At 45.6% G+C, this 18,797-nt stretch overlaps 1 protein-coding gene across 4 annotated transcripts in view; it reads left to right on the top strand.

Moving 5' to 3' along the window:
- Window positions 1-18,797, top strand: part of LOC132392814 (collagen alpha-1(XVIII) chain-like) — a 269,811-nt gene that overhangs the window by 212,524 nt on the left and 38,490 nt on the right. For all 4 annotated transcript variants that reach the window (XM_059967218.1, XM_059967219.1, XM_059967217.1 and 1 more), the window contains 8 exons: window positions 931-1,080; window positions 4,428-4,490; window positions 4,577-4,621; window positions 4,977-5,099; window positions 7,351-7,422; window positions 8,914-8,949; window positions 9,770-9,796; window positions 15,558-15,620. In XM_059967218.1, coding sequence (XP_059823201.1) covers window positions 931-1,080; window positions 4,428-4,490; window positions 4,577-4,621; window positions 4,977-5,099; window positions 7,351-7,422; window positions 8,914-8,949; window positions 9,770-9,796; window positions 15,558-15,620 — 579 coding nt within the window. The remainder of the gene's footprint in view (window positions 1-930; window positions 1,081-4,427; window positions 4,491-4,576; window positions 4,622-4,976; window positions 5,100-7,350; window positions 7,423-8,913; window positions 8,950-9,769; window positions 9,797-15,557; window positions 15,621-18,797) is intronic.

The raw sequence follows: 18,797 nt of genomic DNA, 5'->3' as shown, positions 1-18,797 counted from the left end.
GTGTGCCGTGTTGCCAGATCTGATCATCTTCCATAGCTGCTAAAACAGGTAGCTGGAACAACAGAAAAGCAATTTTATAGGAATGCTGGATTTCAACCTTTAGATGCAAAACGTTGGTGTTTAGCTTCTGTATTTTGAATCACTGACTATCCTCAGAATACACCCTGCTGGCAAATCAGAGAGAGCGCCAGCAGTGTTGTGATGTTGGAACCACAGTCATCTGCTTCTGCATAGCAAAGTTCCCACACGTGGGCTAGGAGTAGTGGGTTGGTCACCATGTATTTGGCAGAGCATCAGTGAGTTGCAGATTATGGACTGGCTCATCGTCAGGCTTCCTCTGCAGTAACTTGTCTCTCTCCCCCTTCCTCATTCCCATTGAACAGAGAACAGTACAGGCCCTTCGGCCCACAATGTGCTGCCAACCTCTAACCCTTCCCTCCTACATAGCCCTCCATTTTTCTGTCATCCTTGTGCGTATCTAAGAGTACCTTAAATGCCCCTAATGTATCTGCCCCTACCACCACCCACTACTCTCTGTGCAAACAAAAACTCTGGCATTCCCCTCCCTATACTTTCCACCAATCTCCTTAAATTTATGCCTCCTCGTATAAACTATTTCTGCCCTTGGAAAAAGACTCCAGCTATCCATTTGATTTATGCCTCTTAACATCTTGTACACCCCCATCAAGTCACTTCTCATTCTTCTTCACTCCAAAGGGGAAAACCCTAGCACTCTTCACCTACTCTTATAAGACATGCTCTCTGATCTAGGCAGCATCCTGGTAAATCTCCTCTGCATCCTATCTAAAGCTTCTATATCCTTTCTACAATGAGGTGACCAGAAATGGGCACAGTATTCCAAGTATTTCATTGGTTAATTTAGTTGCTGAGGGGTACGAAGGGAGAATTAATTTTCTTTCTGTCTTTCAGGGCCCACCAGGGCCCCGCGGACCGCCTGGTGTTCCTGGGCTCCCGGGTTGGCCCGGTATCTTTGGTGGGAACAACACCGGGCTACCTGGAGCACCTGGCATGCCCGGAATTCCAGGAGCTCATGGGAATCCCGGGCCAGCTGGGCCAATGGTAAGTGAGTACTCCGAACCAAAGAAGCACCATTCTGACATAAGAATTTTGCTTTGTGTTGAAATTCCTTTAAAATACCAAAAACTTTAGTACAATATAAACAACTTCATTAATTTAGCGCCTCCGGTGTATCAGGTGGCTCAATTGCACAGAAGCACCTTTTCGAAAAGGAGAGGTAGAAGTTTTTTTAAACGTTTTCCCCCACATTCCCATCAGCTCCATCCATCAAGGACGTCCTATCTTCACACCACTAAATTCAGCAGGTTATTACCCTTCAACCACAGAGAGCTTCTCTCACCTCCTCTCTGATGTGAATCTACAGCTTATGACCTAACTTTCAAAGACCCTACAACTCATATTCTCAGCGATAGTTATGTTTCATTTGCACAGTTTGTCTTCTTTTGCTTATTGGCTGTTTGTTAGTCTTTGTTTGTGTGCAGTTTTTCACTGATTCCATTGTATTTCTTTGTTCTACTGTGAATGCCTGCAAGGAAGTGAATCTCAAGGTGACTTTGACAGTAAATTTACATTGAATGTTGAAGTGTGAAGCCAGGCCTCTGGCATCGTGAGGCAGTTTCTCATTCCAGAGAGAGGGGCCCGGGCAGTTGGCGGAAGCCAGTGAGCTCGGAGTGAAGGAAATTGGGGTGGTTAAGGGGAGCAGGAGGGCAGAACAGAGACACAGAGGGTTTCAGAACTAAAGAAAGTTACAGAGAGTGGGAGGGTGAACGGTTAGCCAAATGGAGAGGCAATGAGCCGAGTGCTGGGTGAAGTTCAGTAGAAGAAGTTTAGATGAGTTTATAGAGACCAGAGGTCGGAGACAGCAGGGAAATTGACAATACTCCATTTTCTCAGTGCAGAATACCTTTAGAAATAACGGGGACTAAGATTTAAAATGGCAGTGTCCTTGGCCAGACACATCTACTAATGTTTCCTCCTCCCATGGCAGAGCTGATCCTTCCAGTTCATTGTAAAATACCCTGCACATTTTCATACTGAGAGCTGTTCCCTCCAACACTCCTGCCACCACACAGCTTGTGAAAGCAAGTGGCACCTTGCCCTGATGCTGGGCAGTGAAACACCATTTCTAGGTGATGCGGTTACCGTGGAATCCTCGGTAAGGGTGAGGCGGTGGGGGGGGGGGGGGGGGGTCTCCTGCCACCCTGACGGTGGAGTTTGTAGATTTTGTTTGGGTGCCACGTTCAGTCGGGCAGGTTTTGGCCGATGCCTAGCTGGACATCTGCAATGGCTGTGGTGTGGCCACACTGTCTGTGCACCAATCAGCAATGGGCTTTCACTGCCTTTGGAAGCCCTGATCCCAGTACAAGATCCCAACTCGGGGATATGTCCAGGACACCAAGCACACTTCCCACTTCAACATGATTGCCCCATCACCTTGCACCCCTTCCCAATCAATCCTAACCGTTTTCACCACACAAGGTCCAGTACATCCCTGGCTGTTCAATAGCATTCCATAAGACTGTAAGACATAGGAGCAGAAATAGGCCATTCAGCCCATCGCTCCTGCTCTGCCATTCCATCATGGCTGATCCCGGATCCCATTCAACCGCACACACCTGCCTCATCGCCATATCCTTTGTGGCCTGGCCGATCAGGAAACAATCAACTTCCACCTTAAATATACCCATGGACTTGGCCTTCACCACAGTCTGTGGCAGAGCATTTTACAGATTCACTACTCTCTGGCTAATAAAATTCCTCCTTGCCTCTGTTCTAAAGGGTCACCCGTCAATTTTGAGGCTGCGCCACCATAGGAAACGTCCTCTCCACATCCACCCTATCGAGTCCTTTCAACATTCGGTAGCTTTCAAAGAGATTCCCCCGCAATCTTCTAAATTCCAGTGAGTACAGGCCCAAAGCTGCCAAACACTCCTCATATGTTCACCCCTTCATCCCTGGAATCATCTTCGTGAACCTCCTCAGGACTCTCTTAAATGATAATACATCCTTTCTGAGTTATGCGGCCCAAAACTATTGAAAATACTCCAAGTGCAGACTGTCTAGTGTCTCATAAAGGCTCAGCGTAATCTCCTTGCTTTTATATTCCATTCCCCCTGATATAAATGCCAACATTGCACTTGCCTTCTTCACCACAGACTCAACCTGTAAATTAACCTTCTGGGAGGCTTGCACAAAGACTCCCAAGTCCCTCTGCACCTCTGATGTTTGAACCTTCTCCCCATTTAGATAATAGTCCGCACTATTGTTCCTTTTACCAAAATGCATTGTCATACATTTCCCAACACTGTATTCCATCTGACACTTTTTTTCCCATTCTTCCAATTTCTCTTAAGTCCTGCTACAGTCGCATTGCTTCCTCAGCACTACCTACCCCTCCACCTGTCTTAGTATCATCCACAAACTTTGCCACAAAGCCATCAGTTCCATTATCCAAATCACAGGCAAACAATATGAAAAGTAACCGTCCCAATACTGACCCCTGAGGAACACCACTAGTCACTGGCAGCCAACCAGAAAAGGCCCCTTTTATTCCAACTCATTGCTTGTCAGCCATTCCTCTATCCATGTCAGTATTTCTCCTGTAATTTCATAGGATTTTATCTTGTTAAGCTGCCTCATGTGTAGCACTTTATCAAATACCTCTGAAAATCCAAGTAAGTGACACCCACTGCCTCTCCTTTGTCCACCCTGCTTGTTACTTCCTTGAAGAACTTAACAGAAACTATGCTGACTTTGACTTATTTTATTATTAGTCTCCAAGTACCTCGAAACCTCATCCTTACTAATAGACTCCAACACTTTCCCAACCACTGAGATTAGATTAACTGGCCTATAACTTCCTTTCTTTTGCCTTCCACCCTTCTTAAAGAGTGGAGTGACATTTGCAATTTTCCAGTCCTCTAGGACCATGCCAGAATCAAGTAATTCTTGAAAGATCATTACCAATGCATCCTTTACCTTTTCAGCAACCTCTCTCAGGACTCTGGGATGTAGTCCATCTGGCCCAAGTGACTTGTCTACCTTAAGATCTTTGACTCTGCCTGGTACTTTTTCCTTTGTAATAGCAATGGCACTCACTCCTGTTCCCCGACTCTCATGGACCTTTGGCACACTGCTCGTGTCTTCCACAATGAAGACAGATGCAAAGTACCCGTTAAGTTTATCTGCCATTTCTTTGTCCCCCATTACTATCTCACCTGCATTATTTTCCAGTGGCCCAATATCAACTCTCACCCTTTTACTCTTTATATATCTGGAAAAATTCATCACCTTAGTGCTCCAATCCAGTTTACAAGCTACTCTGAGGTATGAGGTACCAATAGACAGCTTTCCATAGTAATTTCTACCATCTCCCTGACCTCTTTCAGGGCCCCCCTGGTCTACCAGGAAGAGATGGCTCGCCAGGTCTACCGGGCGAGAAGGGAATGTCGGTAAGCTACTCCGGGAGTTAAGCGGCTGAAATTATCTTTGGATTTTGATGGTCTTTCTGCTTACAAAATGTGCCTTTTACTTCCAGGGTGAGCCTGGTGATTTGGGTCTTCCAGGAGCTCAAGGTGCTCAGGTAAGGCCTGTATCGGCTTGGTGCTTTCTCATTGGATGTTTTAGTGCTTGGGTGTCATTGCAGGGTCCATATTTCCCTGGAGCAGTGTGACCATTTCAGCGTCACGTGGGCCAGGCAGGATTGAGGACATTGTTTCACTCCCATCCGAGGTAATACCTTGGAGTCTGGCATCTTCAGCCAGGCATGGGTTCTGATCAGTGCTGCACGGCACTGCCAGGCCATTCTGCCCTCCCAGCTGAGGCTTTCGAAGGGAAATCGAAAATGGCGCCAGAACTGAAAATCTAAGCCTGAGGCAGGTTGTGTTGGTGATCACCGCTCATTATTTCACCCTCTCATTCCTTTCCTACTATTGCAGGGTTTGCCTGGCAGTGTTGGGCCCCCAGGCCAGCCTGGTTTAGCTGGATTGCCTGGACCAATAGGACCTCGAGGACCCCCGGGACCTCCCGGACCGCCCGTTCCCTTCTTCTCCACTGGATTTGTAAGTTCTTGGGTGCCAAAGTAAAGGCAGGTTCTGTCTGTCACGGGCTCTGCGTGGTAAACTCAGGCAGTTCAACTACGAGGGTGCCACAGGTAGAGCTGCCTCATAGCTCCAGCAGTCTGGATTCGATCCTCACCTCCGGTGCTGACTGCCTGAAGTCCACATGTTCCCCGTTTGAGCCCGTGTGTTTCCTCCAGGTGCTCCCACTTACCAAGGGCTCGTGGGTTGACAGGGAAATAGAATTGTATTAGTGTAGGTAGGTCAACAATGGACTCATTGGGCCAAAGGGTCTGTTTCTGCTGTGGAGACTCACTCACCACTGAGAATTGATGAAGCATTTACAAAAACTTGACTTTCTAAATATTATTCCTTAAGCTGAAGACTTCAAAGGCAAAGTCTTTATGTATATTTAAGGCAAAGGTCAATAGATTTTTGATTGGCCAGGGCATGCAGGGATACGGAGAGAAGGCAGGAGATAGGGGCTGAGAGGAAAATTGGATCGGCCATGATGAAATGACAGAGCAGTCGATGGGCCAAATGGCCTAATTCTGCTCCTATATCTTTCTTATGATCTAAAACTACCATGCTCCTGGTTTCAGCGTAAAGTTGCTGGTGAGCTTCGCACACGTGGAGACATAGCAGACTGTACTCTGAGGGTGTTTCCAGTATGCTGCTAATTCCAGCACAGGGCTGCACACAGTGAGGGGACAAACCTTTTAGCAAATGATTCATCCCATCGCCGGTTCAATGCTGATGTCCACCATTTTCTTCCTATCAGCTCAATGTACATGTGCATGGTACCATCTGCCTAGATGGTGTGCAAGCTGAAGACTTTCACTATACCTCTGTACACATAACAATCGTAAACCAGTTACCAATAGTATAGTTGGCCAACAGATGCCACAAAGATAATTCTGGCGCATTCAGTGCTAAAAACAGCCTTGAATATATGCAGAATGTACGTCTCTCTGTCTCTCTGTCTCTCTCTCTCTTTCTTTCTTTCTTTTTTTCTCTTTCTCTTTCTCTCTTTCCCCCTTTCTCTCTCTCTCTCTCTTTCCCTCTCACTCACAATGCACACACAAACACTTGTACACACATATGCACACAGACACGCCAATATGCACACACAAATACTCATGAACACAAACATGCACGCATACACACGTAGGAGTGATGTTATTTCCTCTGGGTTGCTGTTCCATTGGATGTTACTGTGTGGTTGGCCTAGAGGATGCATCGCGATGACCAAAACCGAGGTGTAATAACAGGTTGCTTAATTGGGGTTCTGCGACAGAAGGAAACTGTGGTGACTTTCTCTGAAAGAAACCAGAAGCCGCAGAGAAGGTCTGGCTGTGGGAGAGAGAGTGCGGAGGAAGATACCTAACGAATGGGCAATGAAAGCAAAGTGCTCTTGATGGCAAGGGAGACAAGGTGGATGCATGTCTCCCACATTGTCGGCCAGATAACCGGAAGCCCCTGGTTCTTGTCTAGTTTGTAAACGAGCTATCTTAAGCCAGCCTGAGGAAGAGGGAAATGAATCTAATGATTCCATGACACCTGATAGCTCATGGCCCCCTCATAAACGCCTCAAAATGAGGCACTACCGACCGTTTACTTATTTAGCAATACAGCAAGGTAACAGGTCCTTCCGGCCAATGAGCCTGCTGTGCACAATTACAGTCATGTGACTAATGAACGTACTAACCTGCACAGCTTTGGACTATGGGAGCAAACCCGAGCACCCAGGGCAGAACATGCAAACTCCTTACAGAATTGAACCCAAGTCGCAGGCACCGTAGTCGTGTCACACTAACTGCCATCTACCACGCCGTCCATAAAAGTAGAAACGTCGCAAAGAGCACTGCCACAAATGTCAGGGTGATAAACATCAGGCCGTGTGTCAGGTGAGCGGCAAAGGGTGGCTGGGTGGGGAGAACGTTGTGTGACTAAGCTGGAAGCTGAGGATTTCTGACTCCCACCTGAGGGGCGGCAGGGGGGGGTTAGACTTCATACCTTCAGTAAGGGACAGAAGTTCGTTCCTTCAGTGAGTTTTGTACTGAGCGCTGTGTGTGTGTGTCTGTGTCTGTGTGTGTGTGCGTGTGTGTGTGTGCGCGCGCGCATTGTGATTGTTGATAATGTGTGGTGCGTGTGTACAGTTTGTGTGTTGCTTGCCTGCTATGCCAGAAGATTTTGAAGGGTGACAACAGGCTCTGATGCAGAAGATAATGACAGGTCATATGTCTATCTGCAGGATGATGCAGAAGGATCCGGATTCCCAGTAATTCCAGGTGCACCAGGGAATCGAGGGTTGGAAGGAATTCAGGTAACAATGAACGACTGTAATAAAATCCTTACAGTCCAAACCACATCAATCATAACCTCTCCTCCTTAATGTGGTTAATTGGCCCACCAGAAAGTTGCCCTAACATTCAGCAGCCATCCCGTCCCACTTGCTGTTTGATATCACAGATTTGCAGGCTGGCTCTCCCCACCCTCCAGGGCTGATGTTGGATTCCCAGCAGTAACAAGGCCTGGGATCTTGCTGGGTTTCCGACGTCACACGAGCAACTGGATGTTAAAGTGCTGCATTGCCTGCAGAGTTCTTAGCGATGCCCTGGCGGGGTGTGGGGGGTGGTCACAAGTAACAAGTCCTTCTGCTATTTTTCTCCCCCTCAGCTCCCCAGAAGACCATCCTCGGCCACAGCTCCAGCTACCTTGCCTCTGCTTTGATGTGAGCCACCAGGCCCCCACACTTCTGCTGCTTGAGCTGGAACATTATTGGCTCCGGCGGAAAAAGGACCTGTGTTCCACGGCGTCAGGATGTCCTCAGAGCGCATGGCAGTGAGGAACAGCACAGAATTGCAGCTGGCAGAGACATTGCCCCCCAGCACCAGTGACCCCGGTTCAGTCCTGACCTCTGGCTCTGCCCATGGGGAGTTTGCACGCTCTCAGTGTGCCCACACGCGTTCCCTCCCACACCCTAAAACCTGAGGGTTTGTTGGTTAATTGGCCTCTCTCAATTGCCCTTGGTGTGTGTGGGTGAGTGGGGTAGGGGGAGTGAAAAATAAGGTTAATATGGTATCCGTGCATGGTGGTTAGAACAGATTTAATGGTCTGAATGGCCTGTTTCCATGCGTTATGACTCTAATGCATCCTTCAAAAGCCACCTCAGTTGGAAGGCTGTGAGAGGAGCAGGCAACATCACTCAGATGGAGGTAGGATAAACGGGCAGGTCATCAGTTTCAGCAATGTCACCTTTAGCCAAGATCGGGAACTTTGGGAACTCCCCGTCAGTTCTCAGCAAGAGGCAGGGACTGAACAAACATCAGTTAATCTAATATTGAAGCTGAAAACAGGTTATCATCAGCCCCGAGTTAATTCCAGAGCGGGACCAAGCTGTGGCCCTCTGACTCAGAGGCAAGCGTAATGCCCACTGAGTCAGAACCTGTGGCTTTCCATTTCAGCATTCCTGTTCCTTTTCCATTAGTTAACCCTGAAGTCACTAATCTCTGCATCCTGACCAGCCTGAATTAATTAAGACCTGCATCCTCTGCACAACAACCATATCTCTGGTGTCTTTCACCAGCACACAGCCAACTACACTGAATTCATCAGATGCCTTCAGGTCCCATTCCAGCTGCAAGCCGTCGTGGGCTTTATATCCCAATTCCAACCTAGCTCTACACTCTCCTCCAGACCAGTGAATTTCAGCATTTAATAAAACTGGACAGAAATAACCATTTTGGGGCAACTTTTGTTTTTAACAATGAATCGCTTTTAAATGAACACTGTGTTTGATTTTCTTCTCCCAAAGGGAATCCCGGGAATGCCTGGAGCTCCTGGAGAAAAGGTGAGAGGTCACTCCTGCAGTCAAAGGAGCGGGTGGAAGGACTTTCTTTCTGGGAGTTTAATGACGGAGGAAAAAGCAGTGAAGGTTATTTAATACTCGGGCCAGAGATTAAACAAAAACTCCAGTGATAATATTTAACCTATAAAATAGCCAAATGTATGTGATGTGACACCTGCTCATGAAAACTAAGCTTCTAGAAAAATACAGAAGTAACTGTACCATCACTGAAAAATTCACTGAACAATTACGTGTATGTAGGTGATTATATAAACATGCAAACAAAGGTCGGAAAGTTAAATTCCGGGAGAATAACAATTCCCTAATCTGACACGTCACCTGCCAGAGTTGAAGATGTGTCTTTGCCCATTGGGGTGGATGGGCATTATGTGATGAGTTGCTCTCAACAGTGAGAAGAGGGCATGGCCCTGATGTGGATGGCAGCTTCTCGGGGCAGTGGCTCACGTAGCTGCTCTCAATGTTGGGCTGGGCATGGATTCAACATCCCAGTTGTGGTTTTTAATACTAGCGGAAGAGGGACTGGGGGGGGGAGGGGGAGGGGCAGCGCTTTCCAACTGCCACTAGCTGAAGCACCTACTTTGGTGAGTATAATGCAAGCTCAGCAGGTAAAGAGTTAAACTTGTCTTAACGCTGCTAACTTGCAAGTGTGGCAAACATCGGGCCTTCCCTGATGCATGGAGATATACCTGGTTGAGAAACAGAGTGGGTAAGTGCAGTCAGGGAAGAGTCGGCCATGATTGAATTGAAGAGTATGGCAGGGTTGAGTGTTTTGCTAATGGTTTGCTTATTCTTTCCCTCATAGGGCGAGCGAGGACCCAAAGGAGAACAGGTGAGTCCTAACCGTCACTAGACCGACAATAGTTGCCCTCCTGTGTTGCTTTGCTGTCCATAAACAAGAATTCCCATTGAGCAGAAAGCTGCAGTGGCTTCTAACCAAACAAAGGATACTGATGCGATGGTGGTATCAATCAGGCTGGTCTAATAAGTCCACTAGATCCTCCAGTGCCTCTTCCTCAACCATGTTCTTCGGTGACGAGGTTGAGGCAGTGACTACCATCTGGCAGATGGCTTATCCCCAGTTTACTGATCACCATGTAGTTAACTGTGTTGTACAGGGGGGAAAGCATGGCTGAGTCCTGTCTCCTGCTACTGACCTTCAAACGTGTCACTCCTGATGAGGACATGCCACTAACGGAGGCCAGGGTGGCTGTGTTGATGCAGGAAGCTGCAGCTAGACAATGCAATGATCGGTATAGTTGCTTTGCATACAAATGGGGAAAATGGCAATATAAAATTAAAACAAAAATCACAAAATGTTGGAAAGACTCAGGCAGCATCTGTGGAGAGAAAAACAAAGGTTCAAATCTACAACCAGAACAAGAAGGGGAGAAGATGGGGGAGGGTGAGCTAGGGAAGAAGGGTTGATAAAAGGGATAAGGTGAGATCAGATGGATTCATAGTAGATGCCAGTATATGTCTGTGTACTGTGTTGGAAATGGTGGGGCTGTGAGACCTGTTCCACAGAATATGCAAGGAGAATAGGAAATGATGACCCAACAGATATTTTCTTAATACTCAGGGACTGAAAATTGTAGGCAGGTGAAAGGGTTAGGGTGCAGGCAATAGGCTAATGTTAAAGGCTGACCTTCTAATTAGCCTTTACCTTTTTCGGGAGTTGGAACACGCAAGAGTGATGTTTCACTAGGATACAATTTTGGCCGGGTCTTGGTTGGAGTACTGCATTCAAGATCTGGAAGGAGATACTGCTCTTGCAAAGCATATGGTGCCAATTCATTCGGAAAATGGGCTGTAAAGGTTTGAGACTGGTTACATGAATTAGCCTTCTTGGGAGTTCAGATATTTGAAGAAGGTTTAAAATGGGAATAAGATGAAATCAGATCCACAAAGAGAAATAACGGTATTTTGTGAGGGAATGTTAATGAGAAAGAGTACTCTTAAAAATAGAGCTTATCTGGTTTAGAACGTAGAATATTACAGCACAGTACAGGCCCTTCAGAACACATTGTGGGTGTTAAGCTTTTTAACCATATAACAATTACAGCACGGAAACAGGCCATCTCGGCCCTGCTAGTCCATGCTGAACGCTTACTCTCACCTAGTCCCACTGACCTGCACTCAGCCCATAACCCTCCATTCCTTTCCTGTCCATATACCTATACAATTTTTTTTTAATGACAGAAAGGAACCTGCCTCTACCACTTCTACTGGAAGCTCGTTCCACATAGCTACCACTCTCTGAGTAAAGAAGTTCCCCCTTGTGTTGCCCCTAAACTTTTACCACTTAACTCTCAACTCATCCTCTTGTTTGAATCTTCCCCTGCTCTCAATGGAAAAAGCCTATCCATGTCAACTCTATCTTTCCCCCTCATAATTTTAAATACCTCTATCAAGTCCCCCCTCAACCTTCTACGCTCCAAAGAATAAAGACCTAACTTGTTCAACCTGTCTCTGTAACTTAGGTGCTGAAACCCAGGTAATGCTGCCTGGCCTGCTGTGTTCCACCAGCATTTTGTGTGTGTTGTTGTTTGAATTTCCAGCATCTGCAGATTTCCTCGTGTTTGCTCTATTTTGTTGACATCTTTCCTAATTTTGTTGACATCTTTCCTATAATTCAGTGACTAGAACTGTACACAATACTCCAGATTTGGCCTCACCAATGCCTTGTACAATTTTAACATTACATCCCAACTCCTATACTCAATACTCTGATTTATAAAGGCCAGCATTTCAAAAGCTTTCTTCACCACCCTATTCACATGAGATTCCACCTTCAGGGAACTATGCACCATTATTCCTAGATCACTCTGTTCTACTGCATTCTTCAATACCCTACCATTTACCATGTATGTCCTATTTTGCTTATTCCTACCAAAATATAGCACCTCACACTTATCAGCATTAAACTCCATCTGCCATCTTTCAGCCCACTCTTCTAACTGGCCTAAATCTCTCTGCAAGCTTTGAAAACCTACTTCATTATCCACAACGCCACCTATCTTAGTATCATCAGCATATTTACTAAAATAACCTGTTCTAAGATCAGTCCTTCCTTTCTACCTAACCCGCAATTTTTCTATAATCCACGTGCCTATCTAAGAGTTTCTTAATGCCCCTAATGGATCTCCATCTACATGAAGGATATTCCACGCACCCACCACTCTCTGTTTAAAGAATTCACCTCTGGTAACTCTCCTGTACATTCCTCCAATGATCTTAAAATTATGCCCTCTTTCTGGGACAATAATCTCTGGCTATCCACATGATCTATGTCTCTCATCAACTTGCATACCTCCATCAAGTCACCTCTTATCCTCCTTTGCCCCAAAGAGAAAAGTCCTAGCTGTTTAACCTATCCTCATAAGGCATGGTCTCTAATCCAGGCAGCATCCTGGTAAATCTCTGCACCCTCTCTAAAACCTCCACATCCTTCTTATAATGAGATAACCTGAACTGGGATGCAATTATCTTTTTCCTCAAACTTTGTTAAGAATCTCAATGGCCATGTGGGTCATTTGATCTTTATCTGGTAGATCTTTGAAGTTATGGGGATAAAAGAAGAGCAGGTAGAGATGATAGAAACACACATCAGCCAGGCTGTAATCCAGGGGTTCCCAACCTGGGGTCCATGGACCCCTTGCTTAATGTTTGGGAGCCCCTGCTCTAATCAATGGCACTACAGGCTCAAAGGGTCTGTTTGCATGCTGTGAACCATTTCTGCATTAGATACTGGCACAGAGATTCTGTTGCTGGATTAGTTTTCTAGAGAACCAGACCATTCATCTGGCAATGTGGGTTTGAGTTCTGACAGTTTAGATTTGGACCTGATGGAAGTAAACACAAGTAATTAAATGAATCCAGAATAAAAGCTTGTTAGTCTCAGTGATGATCCTCATGGGGTTTCTGCATCGTTTGCTTAAATTGCTCTTCAGGGAAGCAAATCCGCTATCTTCACCCTGTGTAGGTTACAGGAGACTTCAGATCCAAGTAATAGACGATGAACTGATTTCTCAGTTCAGAGGCAATTAGGTATGGACTGAAAATGTCAACACTGAGTCCGCATCAGTGAGCAAGCAAAAATATTATACAGAGCTTTAGTGTCTGAGCGATAGATACAGGGAAACAAGGTAAGAAAGTTCACCACAGTGGCTGATTTTAAGTAGCCTTTTCTGATGGCAAGGAGACAGATATATATAGCATGTAAACAGTCCTATTGAAATCCTGCCAAAAGTCATTTACACTAATGCCATTTTATTCTCCTCACATTCCCACTAATTCCCCACGGACTCAACCATTCACCAATTTAGAGTGGCTAATTAACCCACCTTTGGGATTAGGATGTCTGGTATACATAACCATAGAACCATAGAGCACTACAGCACAGTACAGGCCCTTCAGCCCTCCTTGTTGTGCTGACCCATATAATCCTTAAAAAAAAGTACTAAACCCACACTACCCCATAACCCTCCATTTTTCTTTCATCCATGTGCCTGTCCAAGAGGCTCTTAAATACCCTTAATGTTTTAGCCTCCACCACCATCCCTGGCAAGTCATTCCAGGCACTCACAACCCTCTTTGTGTAAAAAACTTACCCCTGATGTCTCCCCTAAACTTCCCTCCCTTAATTTTGTACATATGCCTTCTGGTGTTTGCTATTGGTGCCCTGGGAAACAGGTATTGACTATCCACCCTATCTATGCCTCTCATAATCTTGTAGACTTCTATCAAGTTTTCTCTCATTCTTCTACGTTCCAAAGAGAAAAGTCCCAGCTCTGCTAATCGTGCTTCATATGACTTGTTCTCCAAACCAGGCAACATCCTGGTAAACCTCCTCTGCACCCTCTCAATAGCTTTCACGTCCTTCCTATAATGGGGTGACCAGAATTGAACACAATATTCTAAGAGTGGTCTCATCAGAGATTTGTAGAGTTGCAACATGAGCTCTCTACTCTTGAACTCCATCCCCCTGTTAGTGAAGCCTAGCAACCCATAGGCCTTCTTAACTACCCTATCAACCTGTGCAGCGACCTTGAGGAATGTATGGATTTGAACCCCAAGGTCTCTTTGTTCATCCACACTCTTAAGAGATGAATAAGAGAAATAGTAAGAATTTGTTTTTTTCCTGGGATAGTGATGCACCATATCTCTCGGAGACATGAGGCGAGATATAGGCTTTTATTGGCTGGAAGAAAGAACAAGCAGCAAGTGACCACCACACTGCATCCTGGAGACTGAGGCCGGGGCTGTGTCTCCAATCGCCTTTATACCGGAGTCCGTGGGAGGAGCCACAGGAGCAGTCAGCTGGGGGGGGCGTGTCCAGACAGGTATATGTAGTTCACCACAGGTAGGGTATCGAGAACTAGAGGACACAGGCTTAAGGTGAGAGGGTAGAAATTTAAAGGAGATCTGAGGGGTAGGTTTTCCACACAAGGTGTGGTGGATATCTGGAGTCAGCTGTCAGAGGAGGTGGTAAAGACTGATATTAGGATAGGAAAGGCATAGAGGGATATGGGCCTAATATAGAAAGGCATCACAGTCAGAATGGATGAGGTGCACCGAAAAGGCCCGATTCTATGCAGTACAGTGCAATGATTCTGTGGAACTGGAGCACCCAGGCAGGACATGTGGACTCCTCACAGACACCACTGGAAAGCACGACTGAACCAGCATCTCTACAGAGCTGTGGTGTAGCTGCTCTACTGACCACTTACCTCCATAAGTCTTTATATTAACTTTTATTAACATGTCACGGTATTAACTCTTTAGATTTTTAACTCTGCCGGCAGAGTAAAGTTAGTTCCAGGGGAGGTTTGCATTTGAGTGTTTGTTCTAAAACTCAGCGACTTTATAAATGGTGTTTATTCACTCTTATTACCACAAGGCTGAGGTAGGAAAACAATAATAGTTCATAACCAGTATGAGACTATATACACATTCACACACCATTTTAATTAAAAGCTTTGCAAAGCAAGCAGGAAGTCCACCTACAGTTTCCCTTAAATATCGAGATGCGGGGAAAATGATAAACCTTATAATCAGGAGGGATTGGAATAGCATTATATTTTTTCAGCTGAGCTGTTAAGAACTGGGTGGAGAGAAAGTAAGGCCTTGTCAGTGTTCTGGTGCTTTAAACCAAGCCACAGCCAATCAAGAATTCCCTCTTGTTTGAGGCAGGAAGCATGTCAGATAGATTACCTGCTGTGAGATCCCACAAGCAGAAATCTGATAAAGGCCATTTTTAGCTAGTTGATTAATATTAACTGGCACACTGTGTAGAATTCCACTGATTTCTTTCAGAGTAGTAACGCAAAGAATTATTTTTCTGTCTAAAGTCTCATCCATAAGGTGAAACTAACGGTGGTGTAGCATACACCTGGTATAGCATTAAGGCTTGTTTGGTTTCGCTGCTCAGTATCTGGTGTGGGACTTGAACCCACAATGTTCTAACTCGGTGATAAAATTTTTAACCAATCGGGCACCAGTAGCTGACACTGAATATGGTGAAGTTTGGGATTACCCTTGTTAACAGCAGTCTAAATTCATCGTTTAAATTTACCTTTTGTTTTCCTCAGGGAATTCCAGGGGTCCAGGGATATCCAGGGGGAACTGGCCTGAAAGGATTACCAGGTCCTCAGGTGAGTAAGTCGTGCTAAAAACAATCACAGAACCGTCTGAATCCTTCTCAACGCCAGTGATCCCTGTGGAAGACACGGGAAATATAAACCCGCAATCTCCATGGTCAATGACCAAGGTCAGCAGGTCCCAAGGACGAAGGCTGGTAAGCTTACCTGGTCATCGAGCGTCCTCCTGCCCAGTAAATCTCGGGGTCAGTGGACTGTACGACTCCACAGTTCAAAGCCCCACAACCTAGGGTTGAGACCAAAAATCAGAGACTGAAGTGGCGAGTCTGGGGGTCGAGGCCCTGTGGTCAGAGTCAGAGTGTCTGGAGGTTGGAAGCCCAAAGTTTGTATATCTACAAGTCCAGAACAGGGGCTTAGAGGTTGGAGAGCCAGAGCTGACCCTTTCTAGGGTCGGAGGCCCTGTCTGTGTGAGTGAGTGGGTGGGTGGGAGGGGAAAAAAGGAGACTACTTTCCTGTTGTTTGTTTTGTTTCTGTTGTTGTTTGTGTTCTGCTGAATATCATGGGCATGCTATGCTGGCACCAGAGTGTGTAGTTACACTTGTGGGCTGCCTCGATACATCCTTAAGCGGTGCTGGTTGTCAACACAAGTGGTCTCCGCAGGCTTCGATGTACAAGTAAATGAATCTGAATCAGAATCAAATGGAGTTCATAGGTGGGACCGAATGGGGAAGGGCCTTGTCCATCTGAGATTGATAGTGGGAGTACAAGTGGCCTTTTCTGTTTGGTTGCCAGTGACTAGTGGAGTTCCTCAGGGGTCAGTACTGGGAGTGCTACTTTTCATATTGTTTGTCTGTGATTTGGATAATGGAATTGATTGCTTTGTGGATGATATGAAGACAGGTGGAGGGGTGGGTAGTGCTGAGGAAGCAATCCTATTGCAGCAGGACTCGGACAAATTGGCAGAATGGGCAAAAAAGTGGCAGATGGAATACAGTGTTGGGAAATGTATGATAATGTATTTTGTTAAAAGGAACAATAGTGTTGTCTATTATCTAAATGGGGAGAAAGTTCCAACATCAGAGGTGCAGAGGGACTTGGGAGTCTTTGTGCAAGCTTCCCTGAAGGTTAATTTACAGGTTGAGTCTGTGGTGAAGAAGACAAGTGCAATGTTGGCATTTATTTCGAGGGGAATAGAATATAAAAGTGAAGTAATAATGCTGGATCTTTATAAGACACTAGATTGTCAATAGTTTTGGGCCTCACATCTCAGAAAGGATGTGTTGGAAGAGAGTCCAGAGGAGGTTCACGAGGATGATTCTGTTAATGAAGGGGTTAACATATGCGGAGCTTTTGGTATCTTTGGGCCTGTACACACTGGAATTTAGAAGAATGCGGGGGGGATCTCATAGAAACCTATAAGTGTTGAAAGGACGAGATAGGGTGGATGTGGTGAGGATGTTTCCTATGGTGGGGGTATCCAGAACTAGAGGGTACAGCCTCAGAATTGAGGGGTGACCTTTTAAAATGGAGGTAAGGAGGAAATTTTTTAGCCAGAGAGTGGTGAATCTGTCACAGACTGTGGTGGAGGCCAAGTCAGTGGGTATATTTAAGGCAGAAGCTGATAGTTTCCTGATCGGTCAGGGCATCAAAGGATATGGTGAGAGGGCAGGTGTTTGAGGTTGAGTGGGATACAGGATCAGTCACAATGGAATGGCGGACTCGATGGGCTGAATGGCCTAATTCTGATCCAATGTCCTATGGTCTTATGATGCAGAGCAATTTCTGAAAGGTTATTAAATAGGGAATCTAAAGAATAATTAATTTTTAAAATGATCCTCTTTTGGCAGGTGAGGACTCTTGGAGTTTCAGATGGCGAGCATTCTTCACTCCTGCTAAATCTCAGCCTATGTATCCGCGTTGAGCAGGAAGAAAGAGCTGGTAGAGACTTGAACGGATGAATTGACAATTAGTTCATTATTGTCACATGTACTGAGATACAGTGGAAAACTCTTTTGTGAGCCATCCATACAGATCATTTCTATATACAAGTACATTAAAGAGTGAGAGTAAGTGTTCGGCACGGACTAGAAGGGCCGAGATGGCCTGTTTCCATGCTGTAATTGTTATATGGTTATAAAGCAGTACAAAGGAAACCAGTAACAGAACGCAGAGTATGATGTCATAGTTACAGGGGAAGCACAGTGCAGGTAGACAATAAGGTGCAAGGACCACGTTGTGAGATCAGAGTTCATCTTTATCTTAAAAAGAGGTCCATTCAAAGGTCCTATGATAGCGGGATAGAAGCTGTCCTTGAAGCACGGTGGTGCGTAGTTTTAACCTTTTGTAGCTTCTGCCCAATTGATCTCTTTGGGGCGCAGTCCTCTACAAACTTGCTAATGAAGAATGTGACGGTGGTGACATATTCATTTAGATTGGCCGCTGAGTCCTTGTCTATGAACCAGTAAACGGACTCAGAACCAGTGCTTAGAAGCTTTTCTGTTTCCTCACAGCAGCTCTGTATGATTTTCTGTGCTGTACCCTCACAGTTTAGAGTCTGTTTATACACAGGGAGAAGGAACACAGCCTGATGTTCTGATACAGCAGAGTGTGAGTGGGGGGTCGATCACACTCTGCAATGGCCAAGGATGTTTGGGTCCCTGTTGGGACAGGAGACATCTTGAAAGTATCTTGGTGGCATGCTCTTGAAGTTAGCCTGGTTGAAGTCACCCACCATGAAGAATGCATTTGTTACATTTCTTCCACAAGTAGGTGAACGCAGGAAAATATGGCACTTATACAAAACTCTGAATGCCAAGCACTTTATAGCCAATGAAACACTCATTTTCATGCAAAGCAAAGATCATAAGCAGCAGTGTTTAATAGTAAATGCGTTGTCCATTCGCTGGCTTTGCTGGTTTAGGGGCAGATTTTAGCCAAGGTATTGAAGGGAGCTCAGCTCGCCTCTGAATGAGGATACTGGATTTTTACCTGTGAAGGAAGTTGGGGCTGTAGATTTTTGTCTGTTCAGAAGATCAGTTCCTCTAACAGGGCTGCACCTCCTCTGTACTCAGCTGGAGTAATCAGCCTGGATTTGTGCATGTGTCCGCTGATTACAAGGTGATCAACTGCATTAAGTTGCACACCCGTGGTATCCAACTTGTGATAAACAAAGCAGAAGACTGTTAGACTGACCACTGTTTACTCTGTTGTGCTTTTTTGTGAAATTTTACC

This window comes from Hypanus sabinus, chromosome 4 (genome assembly GCF_030144855.1).
Source record: "Hypanus sabinus isolate sHypSab1 chromosome 4, sHypSab1.hap1, whole genome shotgun sequence".
Lineage (NCBI taxonomy): Eukaryota > Metazoa > Chordata > Chondrichthyes > Myliobatiformes > Dasyatidae > Hypanus > Hypanus sabinus.
This window is presented reverse-complemented; position numbering and strand designations above follow the sequence as displayed.